Below are 21,155 nucleotides of genomic sequence, written 5' to 3' on the forward strand. Positions count from 1 at the left end.
CTTAAGTAGTGAAATTCATTAAATACCTGCATCTTACCAAAACACAAATATGCATGAAGTTGACAAGTAACAAATTCTGTGCAAAATGTATCTTCTGATGAACTGTTTGAACTGTCCCTTGCATGTCAGCTAAGAAGACGCGGTGGTGCACCGTGTCAGATCCTGAGCAGAGGAAGTGTGCAGAGCTAGGTAAAGCTCTGGTGGCAGTGCTGCCGCCAGATGCTGTGGCAGCTTTTGCAAGACTCTCGTGCATACGAGGATCCAGCACGACTGACTGCATTGATAGGATCAGGGTGAGCCATTCTTCACCTTAAATGCAATTTCATAAATTTAGCAAAAAGGTGTGCAAAGAACAAATAAGGCCATATAGCAAATTACTACCATATGTTTGTGTGTGTTTTCTGTGTATTTTTATACATGTATAATAGCTTAAATTTATACAATAAAACATTTTCTTGACAAATACAGAAAACAAAAATTAATGCCAAGGTTGAAAACTAAAAATAGTATCCTAAATTGGAAAAAGAATAGGCGTGTAGAAAACGTATGGATGTCAGAATGCTTTGAATCAAAAATGTGTCGTATAAAGTCGTAGGGCGTACCAGGCTCTGGGGTTTGTAAAGCTACATGCAACAATGAATAAGGCCTAACTGTTTTATAGAGCTGCTAAATTTTTGAGGCTGATATCAACATTTGAGAGTTTAAAATCTAATAACAAAATCTCGTCTGAAATGATTTTTTTAATATAAACTTTTTTGGTGACCGAGGTACGATGAAGTTGAAAAATCAACGTGTGAGTGCTCCCTGATGGACAGACACCGTTTCTAAATAACCTCAGACATAGCTGTGTCATTGTTGTGCTGCAATTTCATCAGCTACCATATATATGTGTACGTGTAGCCTATGTATCAGTTTATCTCCAGGCCTATTCCTAATAATGACCTGTTTACAGTGCCACAGGCTGGTACATGAAAAAATATCAAAACTTGGAAGAGCCAAAGCCATTGATTGATACTGTTTTCATATTCATCAATCATAACTGAAAAGACAAAATGTCTCATGGAGATGAAAAGCTGTCCTTGATTAGATTAGATGTTGAACATTTTTGACGACATTTTGTATGTTGAAAGTCTTAAAAGGTGAATGAACCCTGATGGACCGTCACTATATTGAGCTCTTCTTTCTTTGTAAGACTCACTGTGTTAGTTCTTTGTTTCAGGCTAACCGTGCTGATATAGTGACGTTAGATGCAGGGGAAGTTTATTCTGCTGTTAGGCAGTTTGACCTTGTTGCCATCGCCAAGGAGATCTACAGTGATGGTAGGTGTGCTTCACATTTCTTCATCATGTCTTTTCAGCGCTGAGGTCTGAGTCAGTATACCTGTCTGTGTATGTCCACCTGTGTCTACACCGAGTCCTGCAGGAGGCTGTATTCTGTCTGTGGCTGTGGTGAGAAACAGCAGTTTGGACATACGATCCCTGCAGGGCCACAGGAGCTGTCACAGTGGGGTGCGGTGGACTGCTGGATGGAGTCTCCCGCTCGGCTTTCTGCTCTCCCGCAACTACCTGAGCTGGTCAAAGGAGCAGCCGCTCAGTCAGGGTAAAGAGATTATAATCAGCTACCATTGAAAACAGCACAGTGTGGAAGTTTCTTCTTTCTGTTTTGTCATTTCTGGTCCGCCTTCTGGTTTTTCGATCCCCTGACTTGTTTTTCTCCTCTCGAGCAGACATCAGTACCTTTTTCAATGCCAGCTGTGTCCCCGGAGCTTCCGCCATGGCACCACCTCTGTGCGCTCTGTGCCAAGGCCAGAAGTCATTCATTCGCCAGAAGAATTACCACTGCGAGACGTCTCACAGTGAGCCCTTTTACAACAGCCAAGGGGCCCTCAGGTCAGGCTAAGGACCAACAATCTCTCAACCTGCACCACAGTCACAGACAGTCAAAACAGCATGAAGTGTATTTGTCCTGTTGCCTCTTTTTTTTTCTGTCACAGATGTCTCAGGAGTGGGGCAGGAGATGTTGCATTTGTGGACCATTTAGCTCTTGAAAGTATTGCAGGTAAACTATCTTCTTTTATTCTGTTACATTTAAAACACTTTTCTGAGGCAACCTGGTGGCCTAGGGGTTTACTGAACATGTCATTGCAATGTCTCCAGTCCAGTCCGGTACCCTCCTATGAGTTAATTTTAAGCGCCATTGCTAAAGAATAGTAACACAAATTATAAAATCGTAATAAACATAAAGAAACAAACATGAACATGTATTTAATCATTTCTACTGTCTGTCTATTTAATAAAAGCAAAAATAACAAATAACAAAAAAAATAACTGCAGTTAATTACACCATTAATTCCTAACCAGGTGAGTACATGTAGTGAAATATATATACATAGATATATAAATTTGTGTATACGAGAAAAAGAAGCATTCAAAACGGTTACAAACAAGTTTGAGGCTGATAATAATCAAAATAACCAATAAAACATCCCCTACAATAAGCTGTCACTATTTTCCACCAACTGAGTCAAATGTAACACCTGAACACCACCTGCTGCAATTGAGAGTTCTAGTTTGTACTGAGCAGGGAAGGAGAAAAAAACAAGTAATGGATAAATGATTGAAAAAAGTGATTGTAGTACAAATGTCAAACTGATCAATCTTAAACATCGACAATTCCAAGATCACTTAGTCTTGTATGAAAAGAAATATTACAACAATATCCGTTTTATATCATTAATAGCAGGGGAGAGGGATGGTTATAAGATTTTTGACATTTCTGTCTGTATCTCGGCGCTCTTTTAAGCCAGTGAGCTCACCTTAAATTCTAACATTCAAGGATTCTGTTTCAAATAGCTTTTTAATGGAAAAACAGATAGACTTTGTTTTCTTGGTGTTTTGTGTCAAACAGGAGGCTTTAAGCTGACACAATTTCCTTGGGTCTCACCTATTAAATAATATCCAGTGTGACATCAGTTCAGTAAAACACATTCTGGACATAACAGGTGGTGCTGATGATAATCGACCTGCAGAATCAAACTGATTAAAGCATTGTAACATCTGCTGATTCTGTTTCTTCCCTCAGATAGTGACAGAGATGAGTTCAGGTTACTGTGTACAAATGGCACGCAGGCTCCTCTCAGCCACTACAGAAGCTGTAATCTGGGTCGTGGTCCAGGAAGCGGCATGGTCACCAGAGTTAACTTTCGCAAGGTCGCTCGCAAATTTTTAGTGACAGCGCAGGTACATTATTTTGTTCAATCATTTTCTTTTCCCACTTTTGACCACAAAGATCACACACTTTTTCCCACTCTGCATGCCCGTAAATGTCCTTTTTACCCCAATAAAATAGCCCTAAAGGATTCTTTACTGATATTTAGATGCTGTTTGGTCAACAAGGAAGAGAGGGGCAGCGCTTCCAACTCTTCAACTCATCTTCTTTTGGAGAAAACGACCTTCTCTTCAAAGATGCAACGGATAAGCTAGCTGTTCTGTCAGATGACATGGACGTCAGTCGAGTGCTGGGGCTGGACTATGTGGCGCTCCTCAAAGGCCTTGGACATGAAGGTGTGATGTGGTCGTTCATGTTTATATTCAAAACGGACAGGCTGTGAATTTCTGACCTCACTGAACCTGTATGTGTGCAGGAAGTTCACTGGAGGACAGTGTCGTGCGATGGTGCTGTATCAGCCATGCAGAGCAGAAGAAATGCGAGCAGTGGGCTCTCAGTATAAAGTCAGACCCGCTGGTGTGTGTTAGAGCGGTCTCCATGCGCGACTGTATCGAGAAAATTAAGGTAAGTCATTCAAGTTATATAAATCACATGATATCGTGATATATTCTAGTGTCAACACACAAAACAGCTGTAATTAGAGCTGCAGCCACCTGTATCCTCTCACAACGTCACTACAGAGGGACCAGGTGGACGCCGTGTCGCTGGATGCAACTCACTCTTTCATCGCAGGAAAATGTGGTCTCGTTCCTGTAGTCACAGAATATTATGGTGAGGCTCTGTTTACGTTGTTTTTCTGCTGAGGTCTTTTATAAAAATACACAATCACACAGCTAAAAATATCTTTCTTCAAACATCTTTTAAGTCATTTATGAAGCCAACACTCTCACATTTGTTGGTTGCAGTGGCTCAGAAATGAAGATTAGCTGTTTTTTTCTGTTTTTTCATTAGTGTAAATATAATATTTTTGAGTTATTGACTGTTTTTGGAAACTGGAATGTCTTTCTCCAGACCAGGTTGTGAAACTGGTTCGGGTTGTTCTGCCTGTGTTTTGGGATCATGAATGGCTGAACCCAAGCCATGTTACTGAAGCGACTTTGTTTTGGATCACATTACCTTGCTGTCAGGACCCACACTACTCTGTTTCTGATTGGTTAGTAGTTCGTACTGCGCATGTGCAACTCCCAACAAAGATCTAACAGAAGTAAAATGGAGCGTTGAACACACGGTTAAAAGAGGAGCTGCGGCAATGTGCAGTATAACAAAAATATGTTGTTTTTTGAAATGAACCAATGTAAACCTGTTCTGGTACAAAATCAAATTATGAACCTGACAATGAGCATAATATGACCTCTTTAATATACAAGATTCAACTTTCCCATATTTTCTCAAGCTTCTATAGTATTTGAATTGAGATAAATCCAATCATCACTTGAAGCTATTAATGTCTTTAGTAGAGATGCAACAATTAATTAATCAATTAGTTGTCAACTGTTAAATTAATCTTCAACTATTTTCATAATCGATTAATTTGTTTGACTCATTCTTTTATTTTTCTTTGATTCCAGCTTAAATATAAATTATGTTCTAGTTTACTCCTGTATGACAGTAAACGGAATGTCTTTGGGTTGTGGATAAATCAAGACGTTTGTGGACATTATCTTTCTTCTATTTTTCACCATTTTCTGTCATTTTATAGATCAAACAAGGGATCGATTAATTGCAGCAAAATCCAAAATAGGTATTTGTCACCTCCATTAATATTTACTGAAGGAAGAGCACCCAAATAAAGGGCCTCCAATTTCTGTGGGTTTTCTACCTGGAGTGTTTCACTGTTTTTTTGACTTTTCATAAACTAAATGAATTGAAAATATATCCATCTGTTTCCACTGTGTTTCTGTTCTGACTCTCAGGAGGAGAATGTGTGCTTTCAGAAGGATCAACCCACTTAGAGACAGACGGTAAGTAAATAACTAACTTGCCGCTGATGTGATTATTGTCTTCACATGCCACCGTCTCTGTCCTCAGTGTTGCCCTCAGTGGTGGCCGTGGCAGTGGCAAAGCGCTCCAGCAGAAACCTATTCATCGGGAACCTCAGAGGCCGTCGCTCCTGTCAAGGCCACATGTACGGTCCAGCAGGCTGGCTGCTGCCACACAGATACACGTTAAGCCTGGAGCATAACAACAGCTCCCCCTGTGATCCAGACCAAGGTACTGCTCTGAATCAGCCATGTGGAGTTCTGCAGAAAACGACTGAACTCTTGTGACACCTTCTACTGTTGGCTGCTTGCCTTACTTGGTATTGTAAAGACATTATCATTATCAGAAATACTTTATTGAACCCGGAGAGGAAATTCTTATGTCACAGTTGCTCAGAATGCACATCAAGGTATAAAGGAATAGAAATAATAATAGAACGTTGGTAAGTAGAATATAAAGAAATCTAATTACCATAAAATATAAACAAGAGAAAATGTACTGTATTTTACAGTAAATGACGTGTAAATGATTGTGATTAAGTGTATAATTATATAAATTCTCACACACAGTGTAGCTGCAGTATGCCACTTTGTGTTTTCTTAGCGTACACCAAGGTGTTTTGGAAAGGCTGCCTTCCTGGCTCTCAGGGGGATCTGTGTAAAGTGTGTATGGGAGGCACAGGCGAGGCTGCCACCAAACGCTGTGCTGACAACCACAATGAGCGTTACTATGGCAACATGGGGGCCTTAAGGTATGCGTAGTGGCTTACCTGAACCAGAGCTTTCTGTTCATCTGTGATTGCTGGTGTGGAGCGTTAATAGCAAAACAGTGGGTGTAAAAGGAATTAGGTTTATGGTGCTCACAGCATTTAAAACATTATGTAAACCTGAATAAACAGAGTGTTTTGGCCACCTTGGGGTAGCTGTAAGGGCAACACAGACATATTATTACCTTTAACGTTGATATGGTGAACTTTTTAGCGGACAGTTTTCTAGAAGATATGAAGCTGTTTAGCTGCTAAATGCTCAACTATGTTCAATTGCTAGTTGCTAACCTGGTGTAGCCTAGGCCTACCATCGGTTGTTATAACCTACCTGTTGCAGCCGAAAACAACACTGATAAAAATGTTCAAAAGAAACAAATCCTTTGACATACAAGAAGTAATGTAATTCAGTTATTCTGGATAATATGCAAAATACACCATCAACTGTTGCAATAGGGACTGTTTTTTGGGTATAAAGTAGTTGTAGAAAAGTAAAACAAATTGTTCTGCCTCCACCTCTATTTTGTTTTGAAATTAATATCTCAAACTTTGGGCAAATAAATAATCAAAACTACCTGTGTGGCTGGACGCTACTAGTGCTAAGTGAGAAAATGTGTTTATGTAATTTAGCTGAACTGCCCCTTTAATTCTTCACTTGTTATTCACAGGTGTCTGGTTGGAGATCCCAGTGGTAAAAGCTATGGCGACGTGGCCTTTCTTGAGCAGCACAACCTTCTTGCCAACATCCTCAGTGAGATATTCAAGTTTGGAAATGAACACTGACGCTAACATAGACTTTATGTTTATTAAGCTACATTATCATGTTGTACTTCAGGTTTGAGTTCCACCGGTTGGGCAGAGGGCTGGACGTCGTCAGACTTTGAGCTGCTGTGTGGTGATGGTCGGCGGGCCCCGCTGTCAGAGTGGGAGAGCTGTAACCTCGGAGTCATCCCTCCGAACACCGTCATGACACGGCCGGTGCTCACGGCACGAGTGTACGACTTCCTCATGAAGTCACAGGTCAGCTCATGGAAACAGGTTCTTTTAATAAATAGGAGCGTTTTAAATCAGGGTTTTTCTTGAATGCACCATGGCAGACAGTCTAGGAGACATACGACTCTGCTGCCTCTTGAAGTCATCAAGAATAGTGTGTCACTTTCTCTCACTATGACTCTCCAACTCATCCACTTAAAGTAAACCCTAAATGCTGCAACTTGGGACAGATGAGGTCTTTAAGATGCCTTTCTGTGATTGGCCTCAAACCCCACGGTGCCATTGCTTTTAGGACAGGGTTATTTCAGGTTACACATTTTTCTAAAAAGACAAACAAATGTCTAAACACAAGCAGCATAACAAGAAATTTTCTGGAATAAAATAGTCTATAATTTAAATTTAAATCAATTATCTGAAATAGTGCAGACATTTGATGCCAGGTTTTGGTTATATTGTACTCTGGGCACATCTCAGTTGGCACAACATTATTGAGGTCCAAAAGCAGCACCAGTCGCAACCAGATTGGCGGCAGCAAACATTTTGCCAGAGATCCAGTTCTTTGCTTCTTCTGATGAATACTGGCAGAAATCATAATAAACCATTAAATTATGATCTTTGAAGTTGCAGAAAGGAAATGTGTTTAAGAGGATATTTACTCCTGTAAAATTCTACCTTGTAGGAAACCTTGACTGCCAACCCAAAGACAGAGTTCAAGCTCTTTGAGTCTCTGCAATATGGAGAAAGTGATCTGCTGTTCAAAGATGCAACTCAGTGTTTTGTCCACACAAGCCACATGGACTACCGCTCCATCCTGGGAGAGGAGTTTTACAGTCACACAGAAACTGTCTTCAACTGCACACACTCTGGTACGACTATAATGACAACACGCTTGCTTGATTATCGAACATATAATTAAACTCATGTCGATAATGCTAATGTTTACATCTATTTTCCTTACAACAGATATCTTGGAGTTTTGTAATCAGGACGTGTGCAGCATATTCTAATGGACCTACAAGAGGAATCGTTACCTTTCCCTCCTCAATCCTTCATCCACAAGCTTGATTCGTCCACATCTGACGACTGTAAACCATCACTGGTATCATCTTGTTCGCAGCAGAGATTAAAGTCTAAACAAGATTTGGGATTCAGTGCAAACACAAATGACAGACCTTTCAACAGCTTGTAACTCTTAAAGTCTTATTATTATTGCTTTCATGTCAAGTCTTGTTTCATTAGCAACTTCCAGACGCCATTATAATTTAAAATGTGGTATTGTGTATTATCTGTCTTCCAAAAATCCCAAACACATTTGCTTTGTATTTTAAATCCTGAAAACAAAAACATCCTGCCCTTAACACAGCAAAGTGTAAACATAAACACACAAGACACAGATGAAGAAGTTGAGATGACACAAAGCACTGAGGTAAACACAAAAAGAAAAAAGACAACTACACTTGTAGATAGGTGTAAAATCAATGTGTAGAATATGTAAATGATCCAAGTTTTGCCTTACTTTCACTACATTTTTACATGCACCAATTATATCACTGTACTTATTAAAAAATCTCAAAATGAATGTGAGACTGAGAACCACAATATATATGGTGGTGCCATTTCAAAGCCATGGTTATTGCTGTAATTTGTCTTAAAGCAGCTCTGAAGTAAATGGTCTCAATCCTGCCTATACATTTTTACACATATTTTCAATGGACCTCCACAATAATAATAATAATCTTTAAGATTAAAGATATTCAAACTGTTTGTTGATCACAGGAAGAAAACTTACTACGTCTGAATACAGCTAGGACTCTTGCATTATACCTATATTACTAGATATACTTACTGTTGATGTTGGTGTAAAGTTCTTCAGACATATTTTTCTGTATTACCTGCATGTGGACCAAAGTCTAAATTACAAGGATGTTCAAAATAACAAAGGTTACAGTACCTATGTATTATGTGTTATGTTATTCTATATATGTTTCCTGTTTAGGTAATCACTTAATGATAATTTTAAGATATTGACTCCTTTGAGCTACTGTTTGTCATGAAGAAAAAATAGATTTTTATGGCTGTGTTAAATAAATGTTATCTATTTTGATTTCTTCAGAAACAAAATAAGTAGGCTACACTTTGACCAAAAAAAAACACCACCACGGCAAGTTTAAGCTTAAACTCTTTAAACTACAACTCCCAGAGTACAGCGCGACAGTGTTTGGTGTCACGTAAATCCTGGTATTTCCTGTTGTCACTCTCAGACAACGGTTCCCATATTATATCAGGCTGTTCTGGTTTGTGATGTTACTCAACCGACACTTCGTACCTGCTGCCACAGTGTTCCTACAGTAACTTTAAACTGTAGCTGCTGTTGTAACTCACAAATAAGGTACAGTAGCTAACGTACAAGAACAAAGTTAGCTAGCTGGCGCTATCTGACATTGCAGCTGTTAACGTTAGTCACCGGTTGAAACCAAACGTGCACTTTTGGAAAGTAGCCCAGTGACGGTTTCTTGCTATAACAATTTAATATTTTACTTTCATTTAGTTTGTTCTTATCAGCACATTGTAATGTAATTAAATGTCGTTTTAAGTAAGTGCCATACTAACATGTAGTCGTGTAGCTTCTTGGCCATGTTACCTGACTTGTTACCTGAAGGAGAGGAGGAGGGCTCATTTACAATCATCAGTTCTGTTTGTCTTGCTGTAGATGAGACTGCCATGGCGGATCCTCACACTACACACAGCAGCACCCATGAGGAGGGCATTCTCAGCCCCTGCAGGTGTGTTGAGCTTTGTCCCCCCCTGCAGCACCACTGATGCCCACTCCCTGGAGCTACTGCAGGAGTTTGTGTCCCGAGCCAGACGCCTGTTTGTGATCACTGGGGCAGGACTCTCCACAGAGTCAGGGATCCCTGATTACCGCTCGGAGGGTGTCGGGCTGTACGCTCGCACCGACAGACGACCCATGCAGCATGCAGAGTTTGTCCGCAGTGCAAAGTCTCGTCAGCGCTACTGGGCCAGAAACTTTGTCGGTTGGCCGCAGTTCTCCTCCCGTCAGCCCAACTCCGCACACAAGGTCCTGCAGCGGTGGGAGGCGAGAGGCAAGCTGCACTGGCTGGTTACACAAAATGTGGATGCTCTCCATTCAAAGGCAGGACAGAAAGCAATGACCGAGCTCCACGGCTGTTCCCACAGGCAAGAAAGCATCCGCTGACACATATGACAAACGTAAACCAGCTCTAATAGTTGTCAGTATTTTTAGTTTGTCCAGGATTTATTTAAAAAGACTATAACTGTTACATATTGTTGCTTGTATAGTTTTCATCTGGGTAACCCACCTGACCCTTTGAGTCACCATCCACATGCCTATCTAGTAAAATGTGTTTAAAGATGAATAATTGATGCTCATATGTGTGTCCTCAGGGTGATGTGTCTAGGCTGTGGTACCATCTCCGCCAGGGAGGAACTCCAGAAGCGATTTTTAGCACTAAACCCGGACTGGAGAGCGCAGGCTGGCGCCGTGGCTCCGGACGGTGATGTCTTCTTAGAGGACGAGCAGGTCCTCCATTTCAGAGTTCCCTCCTGTGAGTTCTGTGGAGGGATACTGAAGCCTGAGGTCACTTTTTTTGGGGACTCTGTGAACAGAGCGACAGTACAGTCAGTGCACGACAGACTGGCAGAGTCGGATGCGGTGCTGGTCGTGGGTTCATCGTTACAGGTAGGGTTTTTAGAGGAATGTCTACAGCAGCTTGATCAGGATAACACAAGTATACAATACAATCCTTCTGGATTTTTGTATTTTAATTGTGACTCTCTGTTACTCCCAAGGTATATTCAGGATACAGGTTTTTACTAGCAGCGAGTGATAGGAAAATGCCAGTCGCCATCCTGAACATTGGGTCCACGAGGGCAGACCACCTGGCCGAGCTGAAAGTAAGCGGCCGCTGTGGTGAAGTGCTGTCAGCCATTCAACCTCTCTGACTGTCAAAGACAGGCAGTTTGGATATACTGCATTAAGCTGGTCAAAACTACCTCGAACTTTAAACAGGTAAACAACATAATGAACTTCGGGATGGCTGGAAGAGGAGCCTAGAGCATCTACTGCACTTCTCTGCCAGGAGAATTTTGCTGCTGTTTTCAAAGTAAAGCAAAAACTGACATATCAACAGTTAAAATTAGATTTGTCCTACATTAAAATAGTGTGCCAGGGGATCAATATCTTGGTCCAACAAACAGAGGGACATCTATCCTGCCAGGAGAAACAGAAAGAGTCAAGCTGTACTGTATTTGGCATTACTGTGTTTCATAGAATATGTGCAGTAGATGATGTAGTGCTGTGATGTGCTGGTTCACTGTCTGAAGGCCCGGAGTTTAAAGTTGGAGGCTGTGAAACGACAACTGGGGAGCTGAAATGGGTGAGTCAGCCACATGGTTTGTCTCCACTGGGCTCAGTTCACTTGTCATATACTGATGCTGCTTATTTTTAAATGATATGAGTTATGAGGGACACTGTGAAAGTAATGTGGTACTTAAAACACAATAGAGAGCAGTTCACAAAAGTTTGGAAAGTAAATCAAGAGATTATACAAAATCTACTGCAGCTGGTTTTAAAGGGTGTGCTTTGTGTTTTATGTATTAATAGGTATACATTTTTAATGCTAACAATCAGTAGAATGGACCCTTTTTTCGATTTGTCAAACAATGTTTAACTATACAAGTAAAGAAGCGTGAGAGTTCATACTGTGTGTTTGTCCAGCAAATTCTCAAACAGGATCTTGTTTTACCTCAGTCTGAAGTAAATGAATACATGATGCATTTGATGCAACATTTGTTTTTGCTGTTTCATGTAATTAAAAAAAAAAAAATTTAAAGCTTGATTTGCTTTTGTACATCAACTTGTCAGGGTGGACATTTTCCAACGTCACTTTCCACAAATGTATGGTTTTGCCAATTCAATACATGCACATTTAACCAAACCTGACAATATTTACATTCTGAAACATCGTCACCATTTGTCAGTATGAAATTTACCTAACATGATGGGTGATACCAAATTAAATTGGTCCCCTGAAGCTGCTCAGAGAGGCTCCTAAGATAGAGAAAATGTGCAATACCACGGCTGCAGAAAATGTGACTTGTCATAGCAGAAAAGGCTCAAGTGGAGCTAATATCATTAATGATGGCTCCACACAACTGAAGTGTCTCAGTTAACTAAACCAGTGCACTTTTATACTAACAGGAAATTATGCAAGACTCTCACTGCTGCATGTTAATCTGAAAGATTTAATTTTGTGTAATGAATCTAGTATATGAAAGTTTCACTTTCTTTATGGGGAAAAAAATACTTTTTGACAATATTCTAATTTTCTGAGATGCACCTGTATACTGTTGGTCAAAATACTGCTAAAATAACATACACCTAATTCATCAGTTTTGTGAAGCTTATTGAACTTATACTTTAGAGTTGTTTCTTCAGACTGGAGTTGTAGGATCATTCCAAATCAAAGTTTTGTTTAAATAAAACAACATAATTTTCATACTTTACTGAAGCACATGATTTAACATACAGGTAAACAAACATTGGTAACTTTTAAAATGTCTGTGGAATAATTGGTGTTGTTCGCCCTGGAATTTAATCACATAATCTGAACAAAGAAAAACAAATACAAGTATTTGATGTGTAATTTGGTCACTTTAATCAGTTACTTCTGTCAAATTGTAGGTTGTGTATGTTCACTGTCTCAGGGTCTGAATAGTACTGCTCATTAAGAAATGAACAGCTGTTTTGACACAGTTTAATGTAGTGATAAATTAAAACCCAAACATTCTATGACAGCTTAATTTAAAGACAAACTTCATCACAAACAGACTGAAGGCAGAGTGACTGCGGACTGACAAACTGTAAGATCACTCAGGACATTTTGCTGCTGAAACCTTTCTTGTAAACAAAGCCTCCAGTTTTCCAGGTTGGACTGCAGCTGTTCAAGCAGAATAGCTGGGACGCTGAAGGAGTACAGGCAACACCTGTGCGCTGCGGTGTCTGCCTGCCACGTTGCTGAAGCTGTAGTCACCATCAGGGGAGTCATAGACAGACAGTTCTCAAAGCTCTTGGTCTGATCAAACCAGTAAGTGACGGGGTAACCCAATAACAGGCCAAACACTGTGCACAGGTTCCATCCCTCTGATTTTTCTCCAACATAATGAGGTTCCTCGGACCCCATCTGTTGTTCGAACCCTCTCAGGAGAAGCAGTAAATCGCGTGCCGCGCTCTTCAGCTCTCCTCTGAGCGGGTCAGTGACGGTGGGCTTCTCCAGGGAGTGGCAGACATCGATCAACGCCACGTTATTGTGAAACAGCTGCTCCACATTTGATCTGGCTGCAACTGGATTAACAATAAGAGCGTTTCCATTCAAATCCAGCGTGAGAAGTGATTTAGACACGAGCTGGGAGGACCGCAAAGAGACCAAATACTGCTGCAGCTGATCTGCACTGGCACCGTTGCTATCGTACAACAAAGCTGGTTTTAATCCCAGATCAACAGCCGAGACCTGAGCAGCCAGGTCCAGACTCTGAGGGACAGAGAGAGACTTTCTACCAGTAGAAAGACATTTACGAGCAGAAGCAACAAAGAACTCCTGAGTGGACATGGCTGCAGAAATCACACAATTCACCCTTTAAATGTACCAAAATAATACCCTTCAGTCACTGATTGTTTTGAGGATTAAAAAATAAAACTAAAGAGGTTTTCTAGGTCAGCGATGACAAAAGACAGAGAGACTGATTCAACGCAATTATTTGTCTTCAAGCCACCTACTGTAAGATGACATGAAAAGAGTTATTCAACAGAAAAGTGAACCAAATTCAGGTTAACAAGATGATTTGTTTTCAAAGTGTAACAAAGTAATAAAATGATGATGTCCCTTGTTTCTTTTTTGCTGGTCCAAGACACCTGAAAAGGAACAAAAATATCATGTCGGTTATATGTACCTCTTTACGATAATCATTTGTGACTGTGACGTCAGTTTAATTGTAACTTATAGCAGAGTTTTTTCCCGATAAATAAGGTTGCTACCATAACGCACCATTAGTTTGGTTAAAAGTAATGTAAACTGAATGCAAATGGACAGCTCTAGTAAAGAAGATGATCTCACCATCATCCTGGTTTTGGCTGTGGTGTATTTTGACCAGGTTATGTCACGGGCTGAGGAGACATCAGGTCAAAATCGGAGAGATTTCGTGCAACCCAGACACCAGCTGCAAACAGGCCCAGGTTGACCAGAAGATTCCTGAATTGAAGAATATTTACAATTTTTGTTTTTATTTTTACAGGATTAAAACTTTAAACATACAACTTGAAAAACTATCTCAAGATAAGCTGAAAATAAAATAACATAGTGACTATAGCCAGATGGACCTCCTGTTCTCCCTCTGTCATTCTGTGTTTCTATGCTGGAATACCTGGCCTCAGGTTTATTAGTTTAATATCATATCCTGACCATTATTAGACTTTTAAGGCAAAATCTGGTAATAATATATCCAATGATTTGTCATTATTATGTACATGTACATAGAGAAAACATCTGTATTTACTAGACAATGTAGATGCAGAAAGAAACTGCAAAAGGGGATAGAGTGAGGTGTATGATACTGGGCCACAGGAACGCTTCGACATTAACACTTTTGATGAGAATCCATAGAAAGTTGTTTTTTCTAATGTGACCAACATAAACAAGACATTTGGCTGTCGAGATATTTTGGCAATTGTGTGCAATGACATGCTACTTATCAACTGATAAGTAAGTAAGATTGTATGTTGTTCCTCAAATGTACGTCGCTTTGGATAAAAGTGTCTGCCAAATGAGTAAATGTAAAGTAAGCCATTTTTGGCCGCTATATAGGTCCTGCTAATTTCCCAATGTGCACACACAATATTATCGCAAAAAATTTATGTTTTGAGACTTTGCCACAGGAGCATCGCTGACAGAGCCCCAGGATCCAGATGATAAAGCAGGACCCACAAAGGTAAGGCAGTAAATCTTTTGTTGTAACGTTAATGGTACAGCTTCCAGAGCAAGTTATCAACTAAACCAGTTGAAATACAGTGGCCCAGGAGCCTTCAGGGGCCCCTGGAGTTCTGGGATCCCCGGGGCAGGTGCCCACTTGGCCTGGTTGGCAATCCAGCCTTGAGAGTAGTGACCTTGATAGTGACAGAAGAGTCTGGACTAGTCCAGAAATCCAAGAGACTGGACGAGGCAAGGGCAGATCTCTCTGACGCAGTGTGTGCTAACCTTAGCTTCAAGGCTAACGACCAGGCAGGTTAATCGCTTCATCGACTCACCTTCTGAAGTCGTTTCTGTCTGTCGCAAACCGACAAGCTGAACCGATCCACTCCATCACACCGGAGGAAGAGCCCTTTTTACCTTCTGATCCGCTCATCTTGCTAACTCTGGATGTAGCGAGTGGAACAGCAGCAACGAGGGGAGCAGACAGGAGGAGGAAGGGTTTAGATGTAACACAAGTACAGCACGCAGTAAAGCTCAAACTTCAGTCGTCCTCACCGAACGCGATCACCTTTACATGTCCAAAGATGTCTGCTACCAGGTACCGTCGGTTCTTAAAGCTGTGTGAGGAATGGCCGCGGGACGATGCCAAGAAAAGCCGTGATTTGGGAACGTTTCTGCGGCAGAGAGTGGCGTCAGCCTTCCGTGAGGGTGAAAACACGCAGGTACTGAGCTTAACTGACTCTCTGCTACATAACACCCGAGCTGAGCTAAGTGGATAACACATAGTAAGGGTGCCGACTGCCCTCGACCTTGCCGTTGTTTACACTTACCCATGTCGATTATTTATACCTGTTAACCTTATTATTATGAACATTATAAATGCAGCTTAAGAGGCTAATTCTAATGTACTGTTATCGGTTTGTACTTTCTCACATTACTCTTATGCTTAAGACCTACTTACTCACTGCTGCTTATGAGTCCTAAATGTTCGTTTATCTTTGATGTCTTTGTATAGTGGTATTTACTTTTTAGTGTTTTAATTTAAATCTTTATTGTACTGTTTGTACTTTAATTGTATTCTTTTTGTAAAGGACTTTGATTGAAAGCGCTCTATAAATAAATATATTATTATTATTATTATTATTATTATTATTATTAACTTAAAGGAACTGACTAGAAAGGCAGTCAGAACATTTTCATCATGTAAAGTTTTAAGTGGTGCAGTATACAAGTACAATTTTTTGGTACTTGGACTTAAATATTTACATTTATGCTACTGAAAAATAATTTTGTTTTTACTCCACTTGATTTATTTTAAGGGTACTATGACTGATATTTTTAAGTTAATACTGAAGCTAATATTGACTGGTATTCTTTATTAATATAAACACATCAACCACACAAATACAAAAAATATATAGTTTATTGTACTTGTTACCTATCGGCCAACATATCTGTGCAAATGTTGCTCTAATAAGTTAAAATCGGTCGATAATATCTGCCTGCCGATGTAGGTTGACTTATAGTTACTTGATACTTGAGGTTAATATTTTGATCCCAAACAAAGATATAGATATGATGCATTAAAAGAGATGAAACTATCCATTAAGTGTTCTACCCCATCCAGCAAAATAAAAATGCTGCTTACAAATTTATATTTGAACACATCTGGTGCTCCAGTGTTGTTAAGTCTCTAAAATGGTCACATTATTTAGTATGTATATAAATGAATCCACCAACAGGAACAGAGGTGTGATAAAATCAACTTTCCTTGTGGAATATCAACTCCATTACCGTTTTTTTTTTTTACCATTTTCATGGAACAAATTCTCTTTTATTTTCAATTTATTCATTTATCCTTCTGGGGACTAAACTCAACTTAAAATTTTTGGTGTTGAAGTTTAATTAAATCCAAAAGTGGGTTTTTGTCAGATTTATCCAAATTCCAAATGGTATTCTTTGTGGAGCATTAATATTCGAGGACGTCTCAAGCACATCTGAAATGTTTGCACTTTTATAATTTCTTCTTTTTTTTATTCGCCTATAAAATGTCAGTAGTTGTAACATATCTGAAGTTGGGTTTTTGTATGGAATCTTTTCAGTTTTGCCAGTGTTCACATTTATCTCAGCGAGAAATTTTGTTCCTAGCATGTGACTTTTGCCCCTTAAATACATTTTTTTCCCCCACCAGATCTCAGATCCAGAGAAGTGCGACCAGATGTATGAAAGTTTGGCCCGCATTAACGGCAACATATACCGACAAAGAGTAAGTACACTTTATATATTCACATGTCACATGTGCATCTGCGTTATCTATAGATTAAGAGCTATTTAATGAATTATTTTCTTGCCTAAAACATTAATTAGCTGTCTCTACCCTGTCTGTAACATTAAGTATACCAGCTACAGAATAACATGTAAAGAAGAGCTAAGGAAGGCAGTTACTATTTAGCATTCATTCATAAAAGTACAAAGTTCTCTCTAAACTCATACTCTTTGGTTACCAATAACCAGCACTGACATACAATATTGTCTTTCCTGTGGAACTTAATCTCCTTTTCCTCCAAACAATGTATTTTAACTGTTTTATGAGTGTGTATAACTGTGTGAAACTTTAACATATTTAATGTAAACATGGCTTTGTGTCTTCACAGTTTCCTCGTGTAAGAGACACAAGCTTTACTGGAGTCACGGTGGAAGAATGTAAAGTGCTTTTGTCAGGTACAGACTCACAATATCACATTTATGTTTAGGTATTTACAAAACACACATTTGTTACAGTTAACCTGTAATCACACCATCCAAAGAAGCTCTCAATCAGGTCTCTCTACTCCTCCTTGCTGTCATCTGAAAATTTCTGGAGGGAGCTCATTCCAGAGTCAAAGCAAAAGTCAGAAGTGTAGATTGTGAAAAGAAACGGTGACAGTACAGTTGCTTGGGGTGGCGCCAGTGTTGCTCGCCACAACATCTAACAGGCAGCCATGCAGCCTGACATACTGAAGACTGTCAGTGAGGTAGTCTGTGATCCAAGTCACTAGGTCCTGATCCACCTGCATCACATAGAGCTTCGCAGCTGGCCGGAGAGGTTGGACGGTGTCAAAGAAGGGTGGCGGAAGGGGTGTGGAAGGAGGAGACTGAGATGGAGGGGGAGGGAGGGCAGGTAGGAGAGTTGTTAAGGGGGGGAGGCGAGCTGGGGCTGCTGAGCAGTGATCCTTTGGAGTAGCAGGGATGTATTTGGAGAAGGGATAACTGAGGTGAGGCTGCTTGAGGAGGGGGAGAGGGAGGGGGGTCCAGCCAGCATTGTTGAGTCAAACCTGTTGAAAACTGGTTTAACTCATTGGCTCAGTCCTTTGTCCCCTCTGCTGCTCCTGCTGGCCTGTTCATGCCTGTGATGGTCCTCACACCCCGCACACCTCTCTGCTGTTGTTCTGCTGTAGCTTCCCCTCGATCCTGTTCTTATGTACAGTGTACAGGAGTGATGGGGGTGTGTGGGGGGAGCGGAGCAGTGGGAGAGAGAGTGCTATACACCGGCACATGTGCTGAACTTCAGGCACTGTTGGGAAAGAAGAGATGGCTAAGAAACAGCCAAAGAGGATAAGGTCTGAAGATTATAAACAGAGACAAAAGTTGTATGACCAGGCAAGGGCGAAGGTGTTTCAACACTGGAGAAACCTCAGAGATTTGAAATTTGGGGCGGCGGAGCTTCTGAGGAAGCACTGAAGGCAGGGGTGTATTTGTTTGGTAGTTGAGTTTAAATATCAACAATCTTTCTGCAGGATCACTTACTCTCCCCTAAAGTTAAAATTAGTTAAAATATCTTAATGAATTTTTTTTTTGTAAAGGGAACGTGCAACAGATGGATGACGAAAAAAAGGGTTTGTGGAAGACCTTAATGGAGAGATTCTCCAAATCACCAGAAGACGTTCCAGAGAAAGCTCCTGAAAAATAACTTCCTCGTCTCTTTTTCTTTTCTTTTCTCATTGCATGTATAGAAATAAAGCTTATTGTCTGTATCATTATGGGCTGTTTTGTTATTTATCTATTGTAATGGACTTTACAAAGTATTATAACTCTACATATGTTTATTGTGTAGCCTGTAGCTATGGGGGATCAAGACAAAGCAAAATATAAAAAGGGTGATTGGAGAGGAAGTAGCTACAATCATAAATGTAATAAAAAATACTTCAAATACACAGATTTTAATTGCATAACATTTACCTCCAGCAAGGTTTTGTTTGTTCATGTTAATTTTTCTGTGTGTTCGATTTTAACAGATAAAATATATTTAAAGGATAATAAGTGATTTGAATCCAGTACAGTTTTTGTTCAATTTAGTGAATATTTCCTGACGGTGCGCTAGCTCTCCATTCTGTGTGCTTTGAAAAAAATCAGTTTTTCCTACACAGCCCTGGCTCTGTAAAAGGAAAACAAAGAAAATGATGTGGACCTTGCCCCACATCATTGTTCCAGCCAATCAGCAACAGTTAAGATAAGATAAGATGTAACTTTATTAATACCCCATAGGAAAAATTTCAGTTGACATAGCAGCACAAAGGAATATAAAAGAATAGATTCAGTATTGTAGAACTTAACACACTACACTATACAATCAATAATAATTATTTACAACCAGATAAATCTGTCAGTTTGGTGCTGTGGTGTTGTGGAGCCTGATGGCTGATGGCACAAATGAGCCTCCAAAGCGCTTTGAGGCTCGGGGCTGGATGTGTCTGTGGCTGAAGGAGTTCCTGAGCTGGCTCAGCTCAGCATAGAGAGGATGAGAGGGGTTGTTCATGATGGTTTTCAGCTTCCCTCTCATTCTCCTCTCGGTCACTGCCTCCACACTGTCCAGTTCCATCCCCACCACCGAGCTGGCATTCCTCACCAGCTTGACCAGTTTGTTGGCGCCACAAGTCCCGATGCCATCTGCCCAGCACACCACCGCGAAGAAGATGACACTGGCCACTACAGACTGGTAGAACATCCGTAGCAGCCTGGTGCACATGTTGAAGGACCGAACCATCTCAGGAAGAACAGCCTGCTCTGTCCTTTCCTGTAGAGGGCCTTGGTGTTGTGTCTGTCCAGTCCAATTTGTTGTTTAGTTGCAACCCTAGGAACTTGCAGGTGTCCACCATCTCTACTCCCTCCCCCCTTATTAGAACAAGGGTGTGGGGCCTCTTGCTGCATCTCAAGTCCACCACCAGCTACTTGGTTTTTCCTGTGTTGAGGTGGAGGTGGTTGCTGTCACACCATCCAATGAACTCTTTACTGAGGTAAGGCTACTTGAGGCGCTGTTGAAAAACTGGTTGGCTTTGTCCTTTGTCCCCTCTGCTGCTCCTGCTTGCCTGTTCATGCCTGTGATAGTCCTCACTCCCCGCACACCTCTCTGCTGTTGTTCTGCTGTACATCAAGCTGGGAAAACATGTTTCTGACTCCAGGACCATCAGCACTGGTTCCCCTGAAGGATGCATTCTTTCTCCTCTGCTCTCCTCCCTGAACAAAAACAGCTGCACCTCCAGTCACCAGACCACCAAGCTCCTGAAGTGTGCAGATACCACCCTCACTGGGCTCATCTCTTGCAAAAAAAAAAAAAAACACCTGGAACAGATATCTTATACTAGTGCCACAATATACTGCACCTAGTACATTTCTTGCATGATTTTCCTAAAAGATTACATGTGCTAAAATATTATACACACAAATAAACATTTTATCTCAGATGACATCTCTTTGCCTTTGAGAGATCTTTTAGAATTCCAATACCTTAATTCTGGATATTGCAGATAATGACTCCCAATCTGAAACCAATGTAAAATCTGTATACAGTGGGTACGGAAAGTATTCAGACCCCTTTAAATTTTTCACTCTTTGTTTCATTGCAGCCATTTTCCAAAAATCAAAAAAGTTCATTTTATTTCTCAGTAATGTACACTCAGCACCCCATCTTGACAGAAAAAAAACAGAAATGTAGAAATTTTTGCAAATTTATTAAAAAAGAAAAACTGAAATATCACATGGTCATAAGTATTCAGACCCTTTGCTCAGTATTTAGTAGAAGCACCCTTTTGATCTAATACAGCCATGAGTCGTTTTGGGAAAGATGCAACAAGTTTTTCACATCTGGATTTGGGTATCCTCTGCCATTCCTCCTTGCAGATCCTCTCCAGTTCTGTCAGGTTGGATGG

At 40.4% G+C, this 21,155-nt stretch overlaps 5 protein-coding genes and 1 long non-coding RNA gene across 8 annotated transcripts; 3 read left to right on the plus strand and 3 right to left on the minus strand.

Moving 5' to 3' along the window:
- Window positions 1–27: 27 nt before the first annotated feature.
- sxph (saxiphilin) lies at window positions 28–8,914 on the plus strand. 2 transcript variants are annotated; one of them, XM_046029135.1, is made up of 17 exons: window positions 28–293; window positions 1,220–1,319; window positions 1,423–1,599; window positions 1,727–1,889; window positions 1,994–2,058; window positions 3,082–3,239; window positions 3,377–3,563; window positions 3,644–3,792; window positions 3,909–3,999; window positions 4,928–4,969; window positions 5,142–5,189; window positions 5,257–5,439; window positions 5,812–5,959; window positions 6,640–6,722; window positions 6,807–6,991; window positions 7,644–7,830; window positions 7,928–8,914. In XM_046029135.1, the coding sequence occupies exons 1-17, from the start codon at window positions 123–125 to the stop codon at window positions 7,969–7,971; spliced, it is 2,181 nt and encodes a 726-aa protein (XP_045885091.1). In that variant the 5' UTR covers window positions 28–122; the 3' UTR covers window positions 7,972–8,914. The 2 variants fall into 2 exon arrangements, with proteins under 2 accessions (XP_045885091.1, XP_045885092.1); XM_046029136.1 differs by lacking the exon at window positions 4,928–4,969.
- On the minus strand, window positions 7,394–10,665 carry LOC123956744. Its single transcript, XR_006821619.1, has 5 exons — window positions 9,618–10,665; window positions 8,811–8,856; window positions 7,996–8,094; window positions 7,637–7,775; window positions 7,394–7,542 (listed from the first exon to the last, which is right to left on the minus strand). It is a non-coding gene; the product is annotated as an uncharacterized LOC123956744 (long non-coding RNA).
- On the plus strand, window positions 9,195–11,560 carry sirt4 (sirtuin 4). The gene is made up of 4 exons (XM_046029137.1): window positions 9,195–9,353; window positions 9,675–10,162; window positions 10,391–10,685; window positions 10,796–11,560. The coding sequence occupies exons 2-4, from the start codon at window positions 9,675–9,677 to the stop codon at window positions 10,946–10,948; spliced, it is 936 nt and encodes a 311-aa protein (XP_045885093.1). The 5' UTR covers window positions 9,195–9,353; the 3' UTR covers window positions 10,949–11,560.
- A 1,079-nt stretch (window positions 11,561–12,639) lies between these two features.
- Window positions 12,640–13,617, minus strand: lg18h1orf74 (linkage group 18 C1orf74 homolog). Its single transcript, XM_046029138.1, has one exon. It carries the CDS (start codon window positions 13,612–13,614, stop codon window positions 12,826–12,828), a length of 789 nt encoding a protein of 262 aa, XP_045885094.1. The 5' UTR covers window positions 13,615–13,617; the 3' UTR covers window positions 12,640–12,825.
- Window positions 13,618–13,748: 131 nt separating this feature from the next.
- On the minus strand, window positions 13,749–15,688 carry tomm6 (translocase of outer mitochondrial membrane 6 homolog (yeast)). 2 transcript variants are annotated; one of them, XM_046029142.1, is made up of 4 exons: window positions 15,526–15,688; window positions 15,306–15,413; window positions 14,119–14,253; window positions 13,749–13,916 (listed from the first exon to the last, which is right to left on the minus strand). In XM_046029142.1, the coding sequence occupies exons 2-3, from the start codon at window positions 15,401–15,403 to the stop codon at window positions 14,157–14,159; spliced, it is 195 nt and encodes a 64-aa protein (XP_045885098.1). In that variant the 5' UTR covers window positions 15,404–15,413; window positions 15,526–15,688; the 3' UTR covers window positions 13,749–13,916; window positions 14,119–14,156. The 2 variants fall into 2 exon arrangements, with proteins under 2 accessions (XP_045885098.1, XP_045885097.1); XM_046029141.1 differs by lacking the exon at window positions 15,526–15,688 and having other exon boundaries at window positions 15,306–15,507.
- Window positions 15,267–18,989, plus strand: LOC123956742 (ubiquinol-cytochrome-c reductase complex assembly factor 2). Its single transcript, XM_046029140.1, has 4 exons — window positions 15,267–15,692; window positions 17,162–17,236; window positions 17,625–17,691; window positions 18,813–18,989. The coding sequence occupies exons 1-4, from the start codon at window positions 15,555–15,557 to the stop codon at window positions 18,917–18,919; spliced, it is 387 nt and encodes a 128-aa protein (XP_045885096.1). The 5' UTR covers window positions 15,267–15,554; the 3' UTR covers window positions 18,920–18,989.
- The last annotated feature ends 2,166 nt before the right edge of the window (window positions 18,990–21,155 follow it).

This window comes from Micropterus dolomieu, linkage group LG18, assembly GCF_021292245.1.
Source record: "Micropterus dolomieu isolate WLL.071019.BEF.003 ecotype Adirondacks linkage group LG18, ASM2129224v1, whole genome shotgun sequence".
NCBI lineage: Eukaryota > Metazoa > Chordata > Actinopteri > Centrarchiformes > Centrarchidae > Micropterus > Micropterus dolomieu.